The sequence below is a fragment of the Monodon monoceros genome, unplaced genomic scaffold (genome assembly GCF_005190385.1).
Source record: "Monodon monoceros isolate NGI ecotype Baffin Bay Population unplaced genomic scaffold, NGI_Narwhal_1 Super_Scaffold_19, whole genome shotgun sequence".
NCBI lineage: Eukaryota > Metazoa > Chordata > Mammalia > Artiodactyla > Monodontidae > Monodon > Monodon monoceros.
Genome location: NW_021703775.1, coordinates 43,890,410 through 43,913,965, shown reverse-complemented (window position 1 = coordinate 43,913,965; position 23,556 = coordinate 43,890,410). Strand labels below are relative to the sequence as shown.

The following is a 23,556-nucleotide window of genomic DNA, read 5'->3' as shown; positions in this document are numbered from 1 at the left end:
GTGGTTTTTAAAACTGAGTATGGGGCTTCCCTGGTGGCGCAGTGGTTGAGAGTCCGCCTGCCGATGCAGGGGACACGGGTTCATGCCCTGGTCCGGGAGGATCCCACATGCCTCGGAGCGGCTGGGCCCGTGTGCCATGGCCGCTGGGCCTGCGAGTCCGGAGCCTGTGCTCCACAACGGGAGGGGCCACGGCGGTGAGAGGCCCGCGTACCGCAAAAAAACAAAAAACAACAACAAAAAAAACAACTGAGTATGGACGTCAAAAATAATCACTGCAGAAAAGAGGGGGATTCAACCACACTCACGCCTCTTCTACCCATCCCCAATTCTGATGGGTGTGTAAATAGGAGTTTGAAAATTCTTGGATGATGATTTGCTATCTCTCCCCATTTGAGCTCCACTGAACCTGATATTTACTTTTTCATTTGTCAAATCATCCAATTTTAATCTTCACTATAAATTATGGAACCCTGTGGTCAATCTTCTGTGACTTTGACTAGTAGAACTGACCTCCTAAAATATAACCAACTCTTTGAAAAATGAGGCTGCAGACATACAGGGGATAATAGTAAATGCAACAATGTAATAACACTTTGTGGCCTCTTGGTAGAAAACCACCTAGTTCTCTCCTGGCCATGCTCCAACTTCCTACTCTACCCTGCCATCTATAGTAACGATCACTAAAGCAGTAAAAGGAAACAGAATACAAATGCTTTAAAAAAAATTAGAATCAAATGCCAAGAATATGATTACTAAAAAAACACAAGAAAATAATAGCATTTTGACAAGGCAGTGCTTGCACTAAAATTTGAACTAAAAAAATGATTTTGCTTACTGTGAAGTCCAAACCAATTGTTTCATATTGCCGATGAATCTTTTCTGCAAGATCATCAAACAGCCTCACTATTGATGGCTTTTCCAGGGACATTGCTTTGCTAAGCCCAGAAGAAACAATTGCTGGCCAAGTCTGTACAATACAGTCCCAATCATGAAGGTTTGCCAAGCATACACCGCTGTGATTTCCAAGGAGACAATACAAGGCACCCTGCAGGAAAAAATGATCAATATGGGAAACAAGAGGCACTGTTTAGTTGTAGCCAACTCACTTACATGTTGTTTTCAAATTTACTAAACACTGATTATTTAAATGCCTGGTACTGGTTATAAAATAGGTCCCCACATTCAACACGTTACTTTTAGAAACCTGAATTTGACACTTAAGTGCAATCCAGTAATATTTTCTCTAAGTCATTTAACAGAGGGTTAGCTCAAAGAATGGCTATTAATGAGGTAATATAGAAATGTGAAGATATTGCTTTTACGGACATAGCTTCCATTCTAATTCTCCTCTACTACATTTATAAAGGCTGTGAAATGTGTCACTCTTAGCATTTTAGGGTATAACATACAAAATAATTTTTTAAATTGTGGTTAAATCTGATTGCCAAGTATTTCTCTAAGTATATAAAAACTAGGTTACTTAAATATACTGTGTACTTTTTACTCATAGGAGCTCAATTAATCAGAATGATTCTGATAACAGTAGGTACCTCTTTCTAAGGTACCCCATTTTAATGAAACGAGCTATTAGTACCAAAACATTTTATTTCCTGAACATTCACCTGAACAATTCCAATCTGACTTCCTAACCACCCTGGGCTCTAATCCTCTTTACAGTTCTTATAAGATCACTGTAACTTCAATTTTACTGACCTAATAGACAGTTTCCAATTTTAAGCTTACTTGACTTGTCTGATTTTGTCCATTTAAACTGCTCTCCACAAGGTCGACAACATATCACCCAATGAGTTAGATCCTCTACAACATTCTTGAATTACACATCTGCCTTGGGGGTCAGCAATTCCATTACTGCGAAACTCTTTCAACTTTTCTCTACGTTTGAAAAATTTCGTAGTAAAACAAAACAAAAAACCCTATACCTTGAACTGCTGTTGCGTGACATCTTGCCTATCAGGCCGTAAGAACTCCAAAACCAGGGGAATGATATCTCTGCAACAGAAGTTATATGCTCCCAAGGCAGCAAAAAATGTTTGCTGGGCCTTATTTCTGACCTAAAGAAACAGTTATTAACAGATGACTTTTATTAAATGGTAGACAAACTACAAAAAAATTTCTAAATGAATCATTAAAACAAAGCAGTGGTAATTTAAATGTTTTTGTAATAACAGAAAAATATAACAAATATAACAAAGCAAAAATATAACAGAAAAATATAACAAAATATAACTTAACAAAAATGAGTAAATGATAATCTTTTTATCAGAAGGAAAGCAAATTACCACCAACCACATCCATGGTTTAAGTTACACTGGTTCAGGGATTTCCCTGGTGGCGCAGTGGTTAAGAATCCTCCTGCCAATGCAGGGGACACGGGTTCGATTCCTGGTCTGGGAAGATGCCACATGCCGTGGAGCAACTAAGCCCATGCGCCATAACTACTGAACCCGCATGCCACAACTACTGAGGCCTGCACATCTAGAGCCCATGCTCTGCAACAAGAGCCACTGCGACGAGAAGCCTGCACACCCCAACAAGGAGTAGCCCCCACTCGCTGCAACTAGAGAAAGCCCGCGAGCAACAACACAGCCAAAAAAGTTACACTGGTTCAAATATCCTTTTGATAAAGGAGAGACTGAATGGAACTGATATGCATTTGTTCAGTAACATAATCAGCAGATTTAAACTTTTTATTCTGAGTTACTCTTAATGAGAAGGGTCAGATTTTCTCTTGTGTCTACACAAGGAAAATCAAAGACTTTCCAAAACACAGAACAACTTAACCTTTTCAATGCAAGCCTCAAGTACAGGCCACGTATTTTTTTTTTTTGCGGTACGAGGGCCTCTCACTGTTGTGGCCTCTCCTGTTGCGGAGTACAGGCTCCGGACATGCAGGTTCAGCGGCCATGGCTCACGGGCCCAGCTGCTCCGCGGCATGTGGGATCTTCCCAGACCGGGGCACGAACCCGTGTCCTCTGCATCGGCAGGCGGACTCTCAACCACTGCGCCACCAGGGAAGCCCTAGGCCACATATTTTTAACCCAAGCAAAAGATTCAGTATAAATTTATAATCCATGAACTAGTTAAACAGTAATGAATAAAAGCAATACACTGTACATATTTCAAACTTTTTAAAACAATACTTTAGGCAAAATCTCTGGGTTAGATTGGTTTCCTAATTTACACTATTTTATAAAGACAGAATCATTGGCTGTACATGAATCTCTTTACTTTTCCCAGTTCTCTGTGTTTAGAGATAAATTTTTGGTCTTATGCTACCTGAAAGGAGGGACCCCACAATTCACATGGTATCAGCTTCCTGAACTCAAGCAGAATGCCTAGGAAGAATTATATGGCCGTCACAGACAGGCCTTCATAATGTGATTTAATTTAAGTGGCGTCAACATTACACTAGCACTATCTACCAACGTTAGTTATATATTTTTAAAAAAAATTTGAGAAGCAATTACGAACAGCAAAAATAAACATTATTTTAAAAAGAGAAGCAAGATTAGTTTGAATATATATCATTTAAAATGTAAATTTTCTTTGCCAATAAATTATTTAAATTCCCTTGTTAAAATGGGGATACTTTAGATTGCGTGTTACAAAATGGATGAGAGGGGGCATGCCCAGACTGTTTGGACTAGTCTTACCTGACTGTATGAACTTGTAGATAAACGAAGAAGATCTCTAATCATATCCTGATGTACCTTTTTGTATTCACAACCCTCAACAGTTAGTGTTCGTAGCTACAAAAAAAAAAAAAAAACAGTGTAAATCAAATCTCAAAGTTTTTTACTAAAAGTTCATTTAATTATGAAGTAACATCAATAATTAAATATTCATTTGAAAAACTGTCATTTAAAAAAGTCACTGTGGGGAGTTCCCTGGTGGCTAGTGGTTAGGATTCCGGGCTTTCACTGCTGCGGCCTGGGTTTAATCCCTGGTTGGGGAACTGAGATCCCACAAGCTGTGCAGCACGGCAGGACAAAAAAAAAGGCATCATGATTTTAAAAAGCTATTTACCTCATGCTGCAACATTACTCTGTCAATCAATAGCGCTCTGATGTGTTGCTTTTTCCCATGGAGCTGAAAAACAGTAGCAAACACTTCAACATTTTCCCTAAATGACTTCAACAATGGTTCCCCTGAATCCCTTAACAAAAAATTAGTTCAAAGAAGGTACAGGACGGGATGGTGGGTACTGAAGGTATTTCATTTATTCTAAAATCGTCAGACTTTTATTCAGTCAAATACTAAAAATACAAAAAGAGCCCACTAAGAAAACTGCTTTACTCTATTAAATTTATAAACAGCCTTTCTGGGTAGTTGTGTATGTTTACTACAGAATATAACATTTTTTATTTTTGTAAAAATTATCTTTTAAGCTCTCCCCCACCCCCAATGTTCTACGCAGTCACTAAAGGCAGATGTCTGGAACGCAGACTGTTCCTCTTTCACACCTGTATCTCATTAGTCATCAAGTCCCCACACTTCCATCTTCTTTTAAAAACACCTTATCTCCACCCCAATGCCAGTGACTGGATTCAGGCTGTGCTTTCCCATCTGAACTATTATAATAGTTTAACTAAAGCCTCCCGGCTTCCAGTCTCAATCGCCTACTGCTTATTGTTCACAGCGATGGCAGAGCTTTTCAAAATTCACCGAATTGAATAATGATCTTTCCAACATTTACATCAGATCTACTTAAGAACTTCTAATGACTCACCCGTTGCTGAATGTAAAACTGAAGCATTTTCTTGGGCAAAACTAGAAATGACCTAGTTTACCTCCTGCCACTCTTCCCTACAAACACTGTTTGCTAAAGCATGCCATGTTTGTACATCTCCCTGCCCTGGCACATGCCATTCCCTTTGTCTAAAATATGTAGCACCCTGTGCCTAAACAATGAACTCATATAACCTTTTCAGACTCAATTTCAACAAAAGTCTCCTATAGAAGAACACTGCTATGAACACCAAATGGCTGACTTAAGTATACTTTCTTCCAGGCTCCCAGGGAAGCTTGTATTGACTTCTCTTGGAGACCAAATATAACATAAGATTACATAAAATGCAATGCTTTAAAGTCATGCCTGTGGACAATTCCTATTTTTACTCCTTCAGTTTCTTACATGGTAAGAAAGCTGTTGCCAAGTTATCAGACTTGAAATTGCCATTGAGAGTCCAGAGACTACCATGGAAATCGACAGAAGAGTTTGTCTCAGGGAAGTACATTTTTCTAGGATCCTTTTGATTATACCATCATATAATATTCGAAAATCTATTTTTACTTATAGGGAACTTCCTCTGTATGCCAAATAATTGCTAAATCAGGTGGTTATATCAATATTATACACCTTTAAAAAAAATTCAGCTTTAGGTGAAAATACTGACCCGATTTTCCATTGATTTCTTTACTAGGTTAAAGCTTTTCCAACGAGAGTCAAATTCATGCTTGTGAGATCCTTGGAATTGCAAAAGGTCTCCAGTAATCTGCAACAAAGAATTGCAAATTTTATATTCATGAGTCGTCAAGTCAAACCCGGTCATATTAACAATTATGCAACTGTTAAGTGACAACTGTACCTTTATGATAAGAAACAAGGACTTGGTATCATCTTCTGAATTATTAAGTATGTGGTCTATAATAGGAGGAAAAGAATTTTGGTTAAAATATTTTAAATTACTATAGGACTCCTGATATACTAGTTAAGGAAGAAGAGCAAAAAACAAACGAACCAAAAAAACCACTGCCTGATATTCTCACCATTTAGAATTTTAAAATGGTTAAGTAAAAGCACACATGCTATAAAATAAAATTTCTAAATATTTATTAATAAACATAAATTAAATACATATTTGTACTTACTAAGAAGTTTCCTTATGACCCTAGCAATTGTTTCTCGGTGGTTCTCTCTGGATAGATCTATTTTTAAAAAAATGAGAGAAAGCATTTTACACACTGAATGCTGACCAGAGCTTTGAAGTTTATATCAACAGTTATGTCAAGAAGAGATAACGTATCCAGGAAAAAAACAAATGGGTCTGTATATGGGAAAAGAATCTAAAAAAGATTGGAGATATATTTATACGTATAACAGATTCACTTTGCTGTACACCTGAAACTAACACAACATTGTAAATCAACTATACCCCCAATAAAAATTAAAACAAAATAAACAAACAAACAAACAAAAAAACCAAAGAAAAACCAAATGGGTCTGTCTTTATCATAGTTGGTTAGTAGCTTGGCATGATACAGAATAACTTTTAAAACCTTCACATTTATAAGAACCTGCTTACAAAACTTTATTAGGCAGGCAAGGAGGAGGGAGATAAAACTATCTCTGCCAATATTTCAAAGGCTCTATCCTCTAATTAGAGGCCATAAATGCATAGGATTCTCTAATTAGTTGTGGTGACCCAAATCAAACAAACAAACAAACTACACCTAATTAATGTATGCAATGAACTCCGATGTTAATCCAGCAATAAAGAAGTGTGCTAAATTTCTATTAATGTTAGATTCAGAACATTAAATTAACACAAAATGTTTTACATAAGTATTTATATAAAATTTAACTCACTGTGATAGAAAGATACTATAAAGATAGTTAGAATAGGTAAGGGTTTACATCAAGTATAATACAACAGTTCTATAACAATTCTAACCATAAATGAGCATTACAATATATGAAAAGTCTGCCTTTGCACATAGAAAGCATCTATCTTTTACTGGCTATTCTTTATATAATAATTACACACTTTCTCCAGAAAAAGCAAAGATAATATTAAGTAATTAATATTCATTCTACATATAAAAAAGAGACTAGAAAAACTGTAACTACAAAATTATCCCATTTTAACCCTTGTGCAGTGACTGATGAATACAGTCCATACAGATTTACTCAGATTAGGATTCACATACCATATTCAAGTCCAGTATACAACTTTGTCTCTTCCAAGGACACCATACTTGGTACCCTGTATAAAAACAAGAATGCTTGTATTTATTAATAATACCAATAAGGAGGCTTAAAGGAAAAAGTGTCATTGCTAGAATGTTTAAATGATGATCTTTAACAAACACAGATCTCTCATCTTCAGTACTTCAATGCTTTACTCTAGCTTTCTGAAGATTAATGCTCTATCTGTTTCAGTAAGGACAGTGTTATTCATCTTTTAAAAAATGTTAATTAAATGTAATGACTTTAGGGGGGGAAATTCACTGCCCAAATGAACATAACACTGATATTCAATACTCAAATGTAAAAGCTTAAATCTGATGTTAAACATTTATACAAGGAAAAGTCAGCTTTACAATGTTATAATAAAGGTTAAAACTAGACACCAAAAAATCACCATCAAATTTTACTGTAGAATATACAGCAGACACGCTTCTTTAGATAATCATTACCCCTCCTCTTAAAACCAGCTAAACTGATCTCTCCTGACATCTGCAGTAAAATGCCACTACTTTTGAAGATGTTCAGATGTAAAAATACTACATTAAAAGTCATTTTTTAGGTATGTATGGACAGATTCTGCTGGGGAATATGAACCTTTATATCTGAAATCTAAATTTTCTTTAATGAAAAATAAGTAGACTTTATTTCAAAATATGAGATTCAATTCAATAACTGTTTAAAAACAAAGCGATAATACTTTCTAAGAAAAGGAAGACAGGCACAAATGCCAAGGAAACATGGGGTAAGCGTATCCTATACAAGGCTAATTAGTAATAAATAGAAAATTTATAATTATTGCTCATAATTCATGACCTACACAACACTTGTAATGAAGAAAACACTATTTTGAAATCAACATACCCCTCCCCCGTACTGTATTTTTTTAAGTTGAATTAATTAAGTTATCTCTACCCTAATATTTGGTTGTTATGAATTCTGGAATTTATCTAAATGGGTAATAACATTAAGATGACTAAAATGCCAATTATTTAACTATGTTCCTTGCCATAATGTGGATGGCAACAGTACTGTCCCAAGTTTCAAAACCAAGCCTACAGAATATAAACAAAGAATGGTAATATTTCATAATATAAAATGCTAATTTGCTTTTCAGAGAATTTCAAGAATTTCAAATTCAAATTCTTCTTAAAATCTGGTTTTCATTCCATAAAGTTTCAACTTTCGGCAACAGCTTGCAAACTTGAACATTCTGTAAAATTATGTATGATTGAAAAATATATATGTATCCAGAGTCCAGTCATTAAAAAATAAAATCAGATTCTTTCACAATGAATTTCAAGGGAAGTCCAACATCTTTACTGAAATTAGATTTGACCAAGAAAGAGAAAAAAGGCTGTGCTCACATAGTAACAAGCGTTAGGCGAAAGACTGTTACCCACCCCCCTCCGCCTTCCCTGGTAAAGCATGGGGAAGTACTTGGCCACAAGCTATCACATGAGAGTACATGTGCCCTCACTGCTGCTATAAACATAAGTTGTTTCCTAAAGTAGGAATACAACTGTACCTCACCCCGTCCATACCTAGTACCACACAGTACTGAATCAAGCATGCATTTTAATTATTGTCACAAAAATTACTCTTAACAAATGACATTTTAAAAAGCAATCACTGTAGTAAGCTATCCCGAAAATTTTTTTACTATATCAAACAAACCAACAAGCAAACAAAAGGCTATCAGTTGGGAATTTGAAATGTTTTTCTTATATGCCTTTCTGACTTTAATAACACCAATCACACTATAACTACATTTAATAACAAGTCTCATCTAAGAACCGTGATGCTAATTCTAAAAATCCATGTGTCACTCTGAATTGTTTCCCTATCAGAAAAGTTGATGAAGTACTATCACTTATTACAATTATTTAGAAACATATCAAACTGTGTGGGCTTTTAAAATATTAAGTAATAGATTTAAATTAAAATGGCTTAGGCTTTTACTTTTAAAACCTGAACTAAAACACATCTTACACATCTCAAGAGTACAGAAGGCATCTGTTTAGACATATAGTTCAGCTTTACTTTATTTGTTCTTATCCATCTCAAGTTTCTTTTATGCTTATTTATCTAAGATTCAGCTTTAATTGATCTCTTCTTATCTAACAAATTAATTAAACTCTGATTGTATTGGCACCTTTTACACCAAATGCTTCTCATTGAGTATAAATACATATTTATAACTAAATATTTCTTCTGATCTTTAGAAGAATAATTTTCTAAAAGAAATGTCTATCCATTACCCAAGTAAGACTTTATAATTGTATCTCTTTGTGGTCACATTTTAAGTCTACATGTGCTGGGCTGTACTCTCTGATACTTAAATCTGCTCTTGTAACTTTTAGTTATGTACATAATCTTAGCTGAGTAGACTTAAAGTGCTATCAACAATTATAGATCTGCATTCTGATTAAACACTATAGTAGCAATATATACAATTTAAATAAAATATCATCACTCCCCCACCCCGAGTGAAATTCATTCTACTCATCACTGGTTCATTTTACAAACAGTAATATAAAAATAAAAGTATGACAAATAATTTCAACACAACATATTACAAATAATACCATGTATACAATAATAATCAAGTTAAATCAGGTTCATAGCAACTACATAGGACCACCAAGCCACCTAATTTATAACAAAATGTGTTTAATATCTGTACCACTTTAAAAACAAAACAAAACAAAAAACTTGTACATTTTCTACATCTATGCTATTTGTACCACTAGATGGCAATCTTCTTTAGATTTGATTAGAGTAGAACGATGAAAATAATCACTGGTGGGAAAGAAAGGATGGTGAAAAAGGAAGAAATGACCAGTAACATAAAAACAAAATATACAATACAAATCAAATATGCAAATGAAGGCTAGGTGAACTGTCATGGAATGACTGCAAACAATAATTCTCCCTTTCTGTAAGTGGAAGAACAACCTACCCTGCTCCAAATCCCTCCCCTCCCAAATGAAAACAAACATAAAAGGTATAAAAACCAAGCCACTAACAGATTTTTTTTTCCCTCAAGGTAACAAGTGTTTCACAACAGACAACGGGCCTATTTCTGTGTTCTGTTATCCAGTTCAATCCTGGGCATAAACAACAGCTATAAACACAAATTAAAGGCTGGCTCTGACTCTACCATGTGAACAAAAGGTTGCCAAGTAAAGAGAATCTTACATACCGCTAGGTTTAAAATTAACTCGGAGCATAAGAACTATTTCCATGTCTGACACACAAGTTTTTTTAAAAATCAATGAAAACAGTCAGAAGGTGAAATAAGGAGAAAACAGGGTTACTCACCGTGGAGTAGTAACTGTTTCCTTTTCTGTGTGCAGCTCCCCCAGCAGAGCTGGGTAGTTTCCTGGAGGTGCCAAGAGAGGTTAGCTAGCCCTGCCCCTCATCGCATAACAACACATCCTTTCACATATTCATGAAATGGTCTCAACTCTTAGACCTTAAGTATGAATTTTTTTTTTTTTTTGAGTGAAAAGTTAGTAAAAGCTGAGCTCCTAAGAATGATTTAACTAAGAATGACTTAACAGATCTATTGGAGGAAAGGGGGCACAAAGTAAAGAAGAAATATTTGAGATGAAAAATGATGACTCCTCTACCTTGAGTAACCCTGTTTTTATAGATGTTAGTTTTTTGCATCCTGTGATAGCTGGTTAGACCTAAAAGATTCTAAAGAAATGGACTGCAAAAGGAGAAATTAATGACCATTTGAGGATTAAAGGCAAGTGTCCAAAATTCCTACATGACCCTGGAAAGACATAATCCAACTTCCACATCTATAAAGGTAGAACTATGAGTATAAATTATAGCACAAATGTTTCTATGAAATCATTAACTAAAGGTTCCAAGAGCAAAATAGAGAGGTTTAAGATTAATTCAGTAACCTTGGTATCTGACAAAACTGTTAAATTTCAAACTGGACTAAACTAAAAAAATTTACCCAATTAAGGGTAAATTAAACCCTCAAGGGACCTTATTTCATCCATCCTTTGAAACAGTAAAATTTAAAATATGTACAAGATACTTAGTAACCCTACGTTGCTAAAGGCCAAAAAGTACAATGTAGATATCATTAGATATATAATTTACTTTATACTTAGGACAATCAACTCATCTCATCTAAGCTTTTTATTTTTTGTCAGTCTCTAATCACATAGCATAGAAAATTGTTTTTCACATGTGGTAGCCATTTCCCTGAACAATGGGATCCCATATACTCTATTAGCAATTAAGATTTCCTTACAGGAAAATTCAGAACTGAAATAAGCTTCTGGTTTTTTACTCCTGCAATTTGCCAGAAGACTAATACTACTAATACATGCACAAGGCAAACTTAATAATAAGTGATTCGACAAAAAATAATTAAAGCAGCTAGAATATTTTCCCTAATTGAGATTTATATAAGAAAAATGTAAGTTTAAATTTTAAAAAAGAATTGAGCTGCTAGGTGCTTCCAAAAACTGGTCTGGTATTTCAGAAAATGCAAAATGTCCCACAAATACCACAGCCAAACACCACCGGATATCTTAGGCATTACACTAAAGCATTGGTCACCATTATGCGTTTCCTTTTCTCCCCAACTTGGCACATTTTACTCTATCTCCTTTGGAATAACTCATGTCCAAAATAAAAGAGTTCTTTTCATCTTCTAGTTTCAAATTGACCTGCTACTGATAATCTCCAAGAATTATGCTACAGATCTTCTTTCTTCAAACTAGGCAGTACGATTCACTATTACAGAACAATGGCACCATCAATTGAAATTATTTGATTAGTTCTTTCAAATCAATTTACACTTAGAAGATTTTAATAATTATTGACCTATATTAGAATAAGCATTTTAGAAATTTAAAAGGCTAACTTTATTTTATTTTACTTTAGTGAAAACTAACTTGCTATCTACAAAAAAAGTTATAATGTTATATAAAGTCAATGTAAAAAGTCACATATTGTCAAAATAAATTAAAATTTCAGGTGAAGGTGATACCAGTTAGAAATTGGTTTTTTAAAAAAAGATTCTGTTAAGAACTAATTAAAAGCCCAGGGAAGACTTTACAAACTCTCTCTTTTGACAATTCAAAGGCAAAGGGATGCTCATTCAGCTCTAACTGTACTTTGTATAATCATTACACTGAGTAGGTGTACATAACTATAAAAAATCCTAAAAATGTGTACTGTTCAGTGATTAAAATGATTGAAGTTTTCCTTGTTGTATATTTTATTTCATTATGTACTATTAAATATACAAGAAAATATTTTATAATTAAAATATATAGACACATTTATATTAAACATAATTTTGTATTACTTCGTTAGGTTTTATTATGTCAAATTTTCATTAAGTGAAAATTCTAAACACAACACTTTTAAATCTAAATCATCTTTCCTTTTCAACTTTTCTGAAAAAAAAACCTATAAAGGGATATTCGTTTCAATTTTATAGCTTATAATGTATAGTAAAATGGGCTAACAATCTGCTTAATTATCTTTTGTGGCATTAATAAGGTTTTAATAATATGGTATTGTTTTCCTTACTGAAAATGCATTTCATTATATACATATCTAACTGGCTTTATAATAACCAAATATATATGGAACATTTGTCCTAATGTACATTTATTTCAAAGGATAAAGACTTTGCTTCAATGGCTCCATGCTGAAATGAACTGCAACGGAAACCTCTAAGCCTCCTGAGTGTATCGTAATCAGCACTCAATACTAAAATAATCTAATTATATACACAGAAGATAAATGCTTTTGCTCTTAGATAAATTATTGGATTAAAGGACCACACTTCAACACGTTCAAGCAGAACTAAGTTTACTGATATAATCAATTTGTTACGTATGAAATAGCTTTTTGGCATGCCGTAAGAGTTAAGTTCTTACTAATTACATACTGTTAAAGATCATTAGGGAAATCAAAACCATTTCTGTAGGTCTCTCATTTAAAAACATTGTTTAACACCTCTCTTGACAAAAATGAATTTTGGTAAAACTGCTCTTATATCAAACTATAAAACTGATGAAAAACAAAAGTTCTTTAAAAGAATTCAGTAAATTCCTAGGCAAACTTAAAACAGATTTCCTTACCTGAAACGACCCTACTTCTCCCTCTTAAATCTAATGAGTAATCTAAAAAGTTCAATGCCTAGAAACAGTTTTTAGATAAGTGAAATAAGTGGGAATTATGAAAATGTATGACCCCAAACAACTGATTATGCAGAATATGGAAAGACAAGCAAGCCACATTTTAAAACCATTCCTTGAAACATTTTAAGATTTTTGTTGCAAAATCAACAAATAATTCTCCCCTTCTGCTTTTCTGAGGGGCAAGGTTTCCTTACTCATTGTTGTGTGATTTTCATTAACTTATTCAGCAATGAGATGTTGGTGTTCAGAGAAAATGATCTAACATGGTATACTGAAACTAGCATCTATGTACTTGATAAGTGAGCTAAAGTTATATACAGCTGATTTCATTTAAACTCAATTTTTTTCAACTTAAAGGGTAACACTGACAATGGACTAAATCAAGACGTTCATTTGAAATAATAATACTCTGAAAAGCACTTAAATTTGTAAAAGCAACTTGGTGGATCTCAAAAGTTCAACATCATAATGAATAACATAGAACAAATTTTTATTAAAAAACACCCCAGGTTTTTTGCTAGAAAATCCTTACCATTGACTGCAGACCAAAAAAAAAGGTGTTTTCCTTTCTTTTTTTAAAGAATTTATCTTAATTAACTCAGTAAACTAACAGATGAACTTAATATCTCTAAGTTGATATTTTAAAACTGATTAGCATTGAAAGTTATTCTATCCTGGTACCATATGAAAAATCTGAATAAAGCCCTAAAATTTATAGATCTAAACTGCGCCTCAGGTGTTTTTGGCCTAACAATGACAAAAAGGTTAAAGTGATACAGAAACAACACCAATAACAAAACCAGTGACTCATTATGTGACTAAGTCTTAAAATATATGCCAAATGGCAAAACAGCAAAATATGTAAAGTAGTTATTTTTACTTACAAGTTAGTAACTGGCTCTCCTTTCAAGGGAGGTAGGAGGTTTCCTGAGCCAATTAAACAGTTGTGTACTATAGTCAGACTCTGTAGAACATCATCTCTAGAAAAAATAAAGAGCATTTTCATATTTGAGAGACTCCAAATCCCTATTTAAGAAAAAGCCTTGTAGAGTTTAAGGTAAAGTAAAAAACTTTATCAAGTGGGAATATACAAAATTAAGGCATAGAAATGATGAATGTTTTCAGTTTACCCTCTTAATAGTACAAGGTAATTAAACAGATATTTACTGATAATATTAGACCTGCTTACATTTAAACAGGCTCTAAATAATCACAAGTAACAACAACTGATTGCCCTTTGTGAAGCAATTCTGAATTTAATTCCCTATTTACCCAAAGATCACAACCACTAACAAAAAGGGAAAACAGTATTACAGAAGATTCTCCACTACAGTCTGTCTTTTAAAATGCGCTAGCTAGGGACTTCCCTGGCAGTCCAGTGGTTAGGATGCAGCGCTTTCACTGCCAAGGGCCCAGGTTCAATCCCTGGTTGGGGAACTAAGATCCCACAAGCCATGCAGCGTGGCCGAAAAAAAAAAAGACTATCTAAACATTTACTCCAAAAAGCAGTTCAGAGTACCACACAGCCAACGTAAGTCAATCATACTTCTTCCTCCTCCAAGCCCATTCCTACTGGATTTGCTTATCAGAATTTCCTGTTATTTGACACATAGTAATTTTCTTACTTACTTACTTATTATGATTTTAGGAACTTTCAAAGATTCAAATTATAAAAGTCTAGTGGTCTCAAATAATTGTTTCGTGTTAAAGCTCTTTGGGGGAGAAACAATATCTTAGAGATATTTCTCTAAGTAATATTAATATCAATAGTATATGAATTACTAAAAAGAAACAAGCCAATAAAATCTAAGGTGAATCTAGAAAAACAGGCACTTCCTTACAAAGGGCATATTTACACACACTTCCCAAAAGACGCACAAGTGACACTGCTAAATAGAAGGCACTAAAAGCAAACTAGAAAAAAACTCTGAGTTTTTCTATTTAAGATGTTTAAGTATTATGACAAAATTTCTGTTATTAAACTATAAAATGGTTTTATATTATATAGTTTTATATTATAGTAATGTGATTAGAAAACCATTTAAATGTATTAAATGGTTTTCTGATCACATTTATGGCAGACATTCAAAACACACATTGAAAATGAATACATCAGGGACCTCCCTGGTGGCGCAGTGGTTAAGAATCCACCTGCCAGTGCAGGGGAGACGGGTTCGAGCCCTGGTCCAGGAAGATCCCACATGTCGGGGAGCAACTAAGCTCATGCGCCACAACTACTGAGCCTGCACTCCAGAGCCCGCGAGCCACTACGGAAGCCCGTGTGCCTACAGCCTGTGCTCCGCAACAAGAGAAGCCACCGTAGTGAGAAGCCCGCGCACTGCAACTAGAGAAAGCCCACGTTCAGCAACGAAGACCCAACACAGCCAAAAATAAATTAATTTTAAAAAAAAAAGAAAATGAATACATCAGATATGCCATCGAGAGAGGGAGAGGCACAAAAAGAATTTTTTAGTCTACAACCATATAACACTAACTGATTATAAAAGAAAACTAACCTAGACATTTCAAGTTCTCCATCCCCACAACGCTGGAGTTTGATGAGCTCAGGCTGAAGAAAAGAGTCCAACAGATAGAAGGCAAAAGCCACTTCTTCAGAAGAAGGAACATGCCACTGGATCCCCAAATTCCACAAGTCCCCTGGTTTACCCCAGTCCTAGAAAATAGCATTTAATTAGCAAGTTGAGAAGTTAGAAAAAAAAAACAACAACATACAAACGTATTTTAAAAGGCTTAAAAGAAACTGTATAGGTAATCCAAACCTAAGGCAGCAAGTGCACAAAATAAAGGTATGAAGACATCATAGGAGTCTTTCATTATCACTCCTGAAAAGGGTCTCCCTGAAGAGCCACTCAAATATGAGTTTACTATAACAGTAAGTTTATGTAAGGCTATTGCATTCCACCCCCAAATTATATGGAACTATGGAGGTTAAATATGGCATTAAAAAGTCATTTCACATACAAACAGAAAAGAAGAAAACTAGAGCTAGATGAGAGCTACATCATACTTCCCAAGTTTAAAACATTCCAATAATAGTTTTAGTAATCTATGTTAAAAATAAAGAAGTGACACCTTAATACACAACAAGGAAAAAACCCGCACTTTGAATCCCTTAGAAAAATAACCCAATATATCCTGGAATCCTAAATTATTGAAAATGCTTGCCTTGATAGGAAAGTATTCAGAAGGAGGCTTGTCAAAGCCGCCTGGCACACTGCAGTATTCTGTAGGGTAGATAAGTGTAGTAGAACGAAGAAGGTGATGCAAAAGGTTACAAGACAGAGTGTAACCCTGCTTACAGGTTAAATGTAGGGTTCTTTGGAGAATCTTTACAAGGTGCTCCCTATAAAGAAGCAACTTCTTCCCATCCACTCGAGTAATCTAAAAAGAAAACAGTTATTTTGGTTAAAAGATCAAGAATCAACAATTAAAGTTAACTATGTTTGGCCATTAAAGTAGTCTAAAATAGTAATAGTGTTTCTTTTTTTTTTTTTTTGCGGTACGCGGGCCTCTCACTGTTGTGGCCTCTCCCGTTGCGGAGCACAGGCTCCGGATGCGCAGCCCAGCGGCCGTGGCTCACGGGCCCAGCCGCTCCGCAGCACGTGGGATCTTCCCAGACCAGGGCACGAACCCGTGTCCCCTGCATCGGCAGGCGGACTCTCAACTACTGCGCCACCAGGGAAGCCCGTAATAGTGTTTCTTAAAATGACTTTAATTCATTTTAGGATTATCATTTTAATTATATTCTAACAATGAATTCTTTCTTAAGATCAAAACACATTTTCTGAGTTTAGGCTCTGAAGTGCCATAGTAACATCCTTTTCAAGAGGCTATCTCCTTAAAGAGACAAAACTTATTTAAATGGATTTCTCTGTTCTTTGGTTTCTGAACTAACCCCTATAGGAAACTGAAGTTTGACTGATGGCCAAATTTAGCATGGGGTTGGGGGGGGGGGGGAAGATGCCAAATCTGATACACTTTTCAGTCAGAGTTACCCACAGTAGAATTAATCAGTAAAAAGTCAGGTAGAGCATTGACCACGAAGTAGTCAACAGTTACCATACTCCTTTTATAATAAGAAAATGAGATTTATCTGACTTTTTGTTGTCCCATAAAGACATTTTTCAAACTTATGACTTTACATGTTTTTTTTTTTTTTCCGGTACGCAGGTCTCTCACTGTTGTGGCCTCTCCCGTTGCGGAGCACAGGCTCCGGACATGCAGGCTCAGTGGCCATGGCTCACAGGCCCAGCCGCTCCGCGGCATGTGGGATCTTCCCGGACCGGGGCACGAACCCGTGTCCCCTGCATCGGCAGGAGGACTCTCAACCACTGTGCCACCAGGGAAGCCCGACTTTACATGTTTTAAAGTTAACTTTTCAAAACAGGATAAATCTTCAGAGCAAGTCAACATTTTCACAGAAATATTTTCTTATTCCAAAGATTTACAATACCTCAGACAAAAGTTGAAGATTCCATAGTAACTCCTTATCTAGCTCTTCTTCATTTAATACATCATCATCTAAAAATAGCAAAATAGTATCAGAAGAAAAAAAAATCCAACTAAATGCATCATTTAAAAGTATTTATATTTAATATTTCTAATAGCTGAGAAAAGTCTCTTTTAGGACTTTTTCTTTCTTTCTTCATTAAGCTGGACTTGCTCCAGAGGAGGTAGAAGCTCAGTTTTCAAGAAAATAAACACACCAACCAGGACGCCTGCCCCTACACATCTCACAAAATTACAGATATTATAGCAACAGCTGAATGCTTCTTGTATGTATGAAAACATTAATGTAATAGAGTAAAATTTCTAAGCTACCTGTCAACCCTGGATGATACCTTGTTTTGAGCAATTTTACCCCAAACTGTAAAATTAAGATACTGCATGGCTTAGAGAATCTGTTTCCATCAACAGAGTTGTAGAAACCAAGAAAAAAATTTGCTAAAGTTACAAATACAGAATAATAACCTTAAGACTTACTCATTGTAAGCTGAGTTATAACACTGCAGCAGTGGGGAACAAATAGCTTCAAAGATTCCTCCGGGCAGCACTGAAAACATATTTGTATAAATAAGTTTTTCTGAAAGGCACAAGTATTGAACAGTCACAAAGTATACACTAGCTCTATTTTCAGTGGCAAATAAGGGCTATAAGCAGCTACTGAAAGAAACGTGTATTTTAAGAATGATAAGCATGTCTAAAATAATTAACCACATAAAACTCATGGCTATTGATTCATTAATTCATCAGTCCAGAAAACCCCAACTCACCTTCACTGCAGCACGGCACATGTCTGCCACCATGCGGCCTGCAACTCTTGTTTCAAATATATGTGAAATCGAAAAATTAAAAACCTTCTGAAGGGCCACCTATTAAAAGATAATGTAACAAATGAAAATGTCTAACCAGCACGTTTAAGAAAATTAAACATCTTTTGAAACACCAAAGAAAATGATACTCACACTATACTAAAAATAACCAAGTAGGAAAAACTTAACCATCTGAATACATAAAGATTTGCTTAATAATGCTACATTCAGGTCTATGAATAACCTTTGCACAAAACCCTAATGTGAACAAAACATTTGCGGTACAAGATTTTATTTGCTGCAGAAATGCTAAGCACAAAACCAGAGCTGCTGGAAGCAAATGCAATTTAATTATCTTGTTGGCCAATCCAATATAACAGAGGGAATTTGGGGTAATATCTAATATTTACAGTTTGTCATTCTGACAACTACAAACTATATTTTTCTCTCCTCTAAAAGACTTGAAGCATTCTATTTAATTTTACAATCAAGTCACAGAATTTTAATTTCATTTCTGAATTAAAGAATTAGCTCTAGACATGGATTGACAATGCTGCAAATTATAAACAACTCCTTTCAAAAGATTTTGGTTAAATAAGAGATTATTTATGTTAATTTCTTTATACTAACATAATCTTAGTAAATATTTCATGCAGGTGTAAGGCAGTTTAGCTTTTAACTAGGATAAACACTGAACAATGATAATCTCAGATAGCGAAAGAAGAAACAGAAATGGAAAGAGAGTAGTGGAATAGAAAATATGAAATAAATACCATATTGTATATAATAGGTATCGACTAATACTGAATAAGTGAATGCTCACAGAATGCCTTCTGAGGACAACTATTTCTCATTCATCACAGTTTGCCAGATTTTTATATTTGGGATTTAATTTCTATTATGTGATGGCATAAACAATTTTCAAAACTTTTCTCCCAAGTAGTATTTTACTGTAAATTTTAAACATACAGTCAATTCTTGTTATTTGCAGTAGTTATGCTCTGTAAAATCACTGTGGGCACTGAATTAGCAAATACTGAACCACATTTCTTAGGGGAAATACAGGATTAAGTTCCCATAAACCTCTGGTTACATTTTCATCAACTGATGGATATATGGATATATAATTTTGTTTATGTGTGGTTCTCTTTGAAGACACTTTAATGTCTTTAATACACTCTTGATTTTTGCATTTTTGCAACAATTGCATTGTTGACACTTTAATACATTGTTGATTCATTAACCTTGCACTCATAGCCAAAAGCACTGTAACTCATTTCTGAACGAAGCTTCCCTAAAACATGTTAATATTTTCTATGTTAGGTCCATCACAACTATCTTTTGCTTAGAACACTAGACAGTGAGTGCATCAGCATTACTCTTGGGGGCCATTTTAAAATGCAAAATCACCAAAAAGCACAAAAATGTGAACGATCTGGCCTTAAATAGATGAAAAAAGGACACCTGTTTACATTACAGTATGAGAGCTAAAACAAGATGGCAAAGTGTCACCTTATTCGATTTCAGCTGTAAACACACACAACTCAAAAATTTTTGCCACTTTCAAAAGTATGCACAAAAGCACTGCGAGTACCAATTTTGGGGTTACAAATAAATTTTAGCAAGTACACTATGTTGAATTTGCAAATACAGAATCTGCAAATAATGAGGATCAACTGTGTATCTTTTCCAAATTTTATTTTATTATTATTTTTTTTGGCCTCGCCACGTCATGAGGCATGCAGGATCTTAGTTCCCCACCAGGGATTGAACTCGTTCCTCCTGCAGTGGAAGCGCGGAGCACTAATTACTGGACTGCCAAAGAATTCCCCATCTTTTTCAAATTTTAGTATGGAAAGAAAGGATAAGCTGGCATGATATGCATACAAAGTAACTTGAAGTTCAATTTTTAAAACATCAAATAAAACTACAAGTTGGGATTGAATTCTTTGCAGCAATGCACTCTTACCATAAATATTTCTTTGGAACATTGTGTGAGGATTGTACTAAACGTAGAAGACAGACCTAATTCGACCAAACTCTCCAAGTGAGTCATTTTCTCAGTTTCTGTCTCTTCTCTTGTTTGCTCCAATGTGCTACTTTCTATAAGTCCAAAGCATCTAAATAACCCAAAGAAAGTAAAATTTTAGCAACTAAAAACTGGCTTAACATTTTTTGTTGTTGATTAATCTATTGTCATGACTATGCAAGTGATAGCTACTTAATTTGTACATGGATCACAAACCAACTGACCTTTTGTAACTTAAGAAGCGCCAGCCTTGCACAGTACTGGGTTGGCCAAAAAGTGCCTTCGGTTTTTAAGTAAAAATAAAAGACACATTTTTCATTTTCACCAAGAACTTTACTGAACAACGTATTCACCCTTTTGTTCCACTACCTGCTGCCATTTTTCAGGCAAATTCATAATTCCATCCTCCCAAAACTTTTTATCTTTTTGAGCAAAGAACTGTTCCAGATGCCTTTTACAGTCTTCCAGGGAATTGAAATTTTTTTCCACGAAGAGAATTTTGTAAAGACCGAAATAAATGGAAATCCAAAGGTACTATGTCTGGTGAATACAGTGGATGAATCAGGACTCCCCAGCCAGGGACTTCCCTGGTGGTCCAGTGGCTAAGACTCTGCGCTCCCAATGCAGGGAGCCCAGGTTCAATCCCTGGTCAGGGAACTAGATCCCACATGCCACAACTAAGAGTTCGCATGCAGCAACTAAGAGTTCACATGCCACAGCTAAAGATCCTGCACGCCACAACTAAGACCCAGTGCAGCCAAATAAATAAATAAATATTTTTTTAAAAAAGAACTTCCCAGCCAAGCTGTAACAGTTTTTTTTGTTTGTTGGTTTATTTTTTAAATTTTTGGCTGCATTGGGTCTTCATTGCTGCGTGCGGGCTTTCTCTAGTTGTGGCGAGCGGGGGCTACTCTTCGTTGCGGTGCGCGGGCTTCTCATCGTGGTGGCTTCTCTTGTTGCGGAGCACGGGCTCCAGGTGCACGGGCTTCAGTAGTTGTGACCCGCAGGCTCTAGAGCTCAGGCTCAGCAGTTGTGGCACACAGGCTTAGCTGCTCTGTGGCATGTGGGATCCTCCTGGACCAGGGCTCGAACCCGTGTCCCCTGCATTGGCAGGCGGATTCTTAATCACTGCGCCACCAGGGAAGTCCCTGTAACAGTTTTTGCCTGGTCATCAAAGAAACATGAAGTCTTGTGTTATCCTGTAGGAAGATTATGCATTTTCTTTTGACTATTTCTGGATACTTTTTGTCGAGTGCTGCTTTCAGTTGGTCTAATTGGGAGCAGTACTTGTTGGAATTAATCATTTCGTTTTCTGGAAGGACCTCATAATAGAGGACTCTCTTCCAATCCCACCATATACACAACATCACCTTCTCTGGATGAAGACCAGCCTTTGGTGTGGTTGGTGGTGGTTCATTTCACTTGCCCCACAATCTCTTTTGTTCCACATTATCGTACAGTATCCTTTCATCATCCATCACAATTTGTTTTAAAAGTGGAACGTTTTGGGCTTCCCTGGTGGCACAGCGGTTGAGAGTCCACCTGCCAAGGCAGGGGACGCGGGTTCGTGTCCCAGTCCGGGAAGATCCCACATGCCGCGGAGTGGCTGGGCCCGTGAGCCATGGCCGCTGAGCCTGCACGTCAGGAGCCTGTGCTCCGCAACGGGAGAGGCCACAACAGTGAGAGGCCCGCGAAAAAATAAATAAATAAAAAAAATAAAAGTGGAACGTTTTCATTACATTTAAGTAGAGAATTGCATGTGGAAATATGGTCAAGAAGGTTTTTTTCGCTTAACTTATGTGGAACCCAAACATCAAAGTGATGAACACAACCGAGCTAATGCAAATGATTTCAACACTTGATTTGGATATTTTGAGTATGTCGGCTGTCTCCCGCGTGGTATAACGTTGACTGTTCTCAATTAATGTTTTGACTTGACTGCTATCAACTTCAACTGGTCTACCCAACTGTGGAGCACTGTCCAGAGAGAAATCTCCAGCAACTTCGCAAACCACTTTTTTTCAAAAATTTTTTAAAATTGGAGTATAATTGCTTTACAATGTTGTGTTAGTTTCTGCTGTACAATGAAGTGAATCAGCTATTATATCCCCATATCCCCTCCCTCTTGGGCCTCCCCCCAGCCCACATCCCACCCATCTAGGTCGTCACAGAGCACCAAGCTGAGCTCAGCATGTTCCCACTAGCTATCTATTTTCCTGTGGTAATGTATATATGTCAATCCTAATCTCCCAATTCGTCCCACCCTCCCCTTCCTGCCCTGTGTCCACCTGTTCTTTCTCTACATCTGTGTCTCTATTCCTGCCCTGCAAATAAGTTCATCTGTACCATTTTTCTAGATTTCACATATATGCGTTAGTATACAATATTTGTTTTTCTCTTTCTGGCTTACTTCACTCTAGACTCTAGGTCCATCCACATCTCTACAAATGACCCAATTTCGTTCCTTTTTATGGCTGAGTAATATTCCACTGTATATATGTGCCACATCTTCTTTATCCATTCATCTGTCATTGGACATTTAGGTTGTTTCCATGTCCTAGCTATTGCAAACAGTGCTGCAATGAACATTGGGGAACATGTGTCCCTTTGAATTATAGTTTTCTCAGGGTACATGCCCAGCAGTGGGATTGCTGGGTCATAAGGTAGTTCTATTTTTAGTTTTTTAAGGAACCTCCATACTGTTCTCCACAGTGGCTGTAACTATTTACATTCCCACCAACAGTGCAAGAGGGTTCCACTTTCTCCACACCCTCTCCAGCATTTATTGTTTGATGATGGCCATTCTGACTGGTGTGAGGTGATACCTCATTGTAGTTTTGATTTGCATTTCTCTAATAATTAGAGATGTTGAGCTTCCTTTCACGTGCCCCCTGGCCATCTGTATGTCCTCCTTGGAGAGGTGTCTATTTAGGTCTTCCACCCATTTTCTGATTGGGTTGTAATTGTTTTTTTGATATTGAGCTCCATGAGCTGTTTATATATTTTGGAGATTAATCC

At 35.9% G+C, this 23,556-nt stretch overlaps 1 protein-coding gene across 2 annotated transcripts in view; it reads right to left on the bottom strand.

The window, feature by feature from the left end:
• Positions 1–23,556, bottom strand: part of PSME4 (proteasome activator subunit 4) — a 101,469-nt gene that overhangs the window by 23,970 nt on the left and 53,943 nt on the right. For both annotated transcript variants that reach the window (XM_029232324.1, XM_029232325.1), the window contains exons 14-28: positions 20,479–20,629; positions 18,471–18,569; positions 18,181–18,250; positions 17,651–17,718; positions 16,363–16,578; positions 15,693–15,850; positions 14,061–14,156; positions 6,952–7,007; positions 5,893–5,949; positions 5,610–5,665; positions 5,418–5,516; positions 4,048–4,110; positions 3,675–3,770; positions 1,941–2,072; positions 836–1,045 (exon numbers count right to left, since the gene is read on the bottom strand). In XM_029232324.1, coding sequence (XP_029088157.1) covers positions 836–1,045; positions 1,941–2,072; positions 3,675–3,770; positions 4,048–4,110; positions 5,418–5,516; positions 5,610–5,665; positions 5,893–5,949; positions 6,952–7,007; positions 14,061–14,156; positions 15,693–15,850; positions 16,363–16,578; positions 17,651–17,718; positions 18,181–18,250; positions 18,471–18,569; positions 20,479–20,629 — 1,627 coding nt within the window. The remainder of the gene's footprint in view (positions 1–835; positions 1,046–1,940; positions 2,073–3,674; positions 3,771–4,047; positions 4,111–5,417; positions 5,517–5,609; positions 5,666–5,892; positions 5,950–6,951; positions 7,008–14,060; positions 14,157–15,692; positions 15,851–16,362; positions 16,579–17,650; positions 17,719–18,180; positions 18,251–18,470; positions 18,570–20,478; positions 20,630–23,556) is intronic.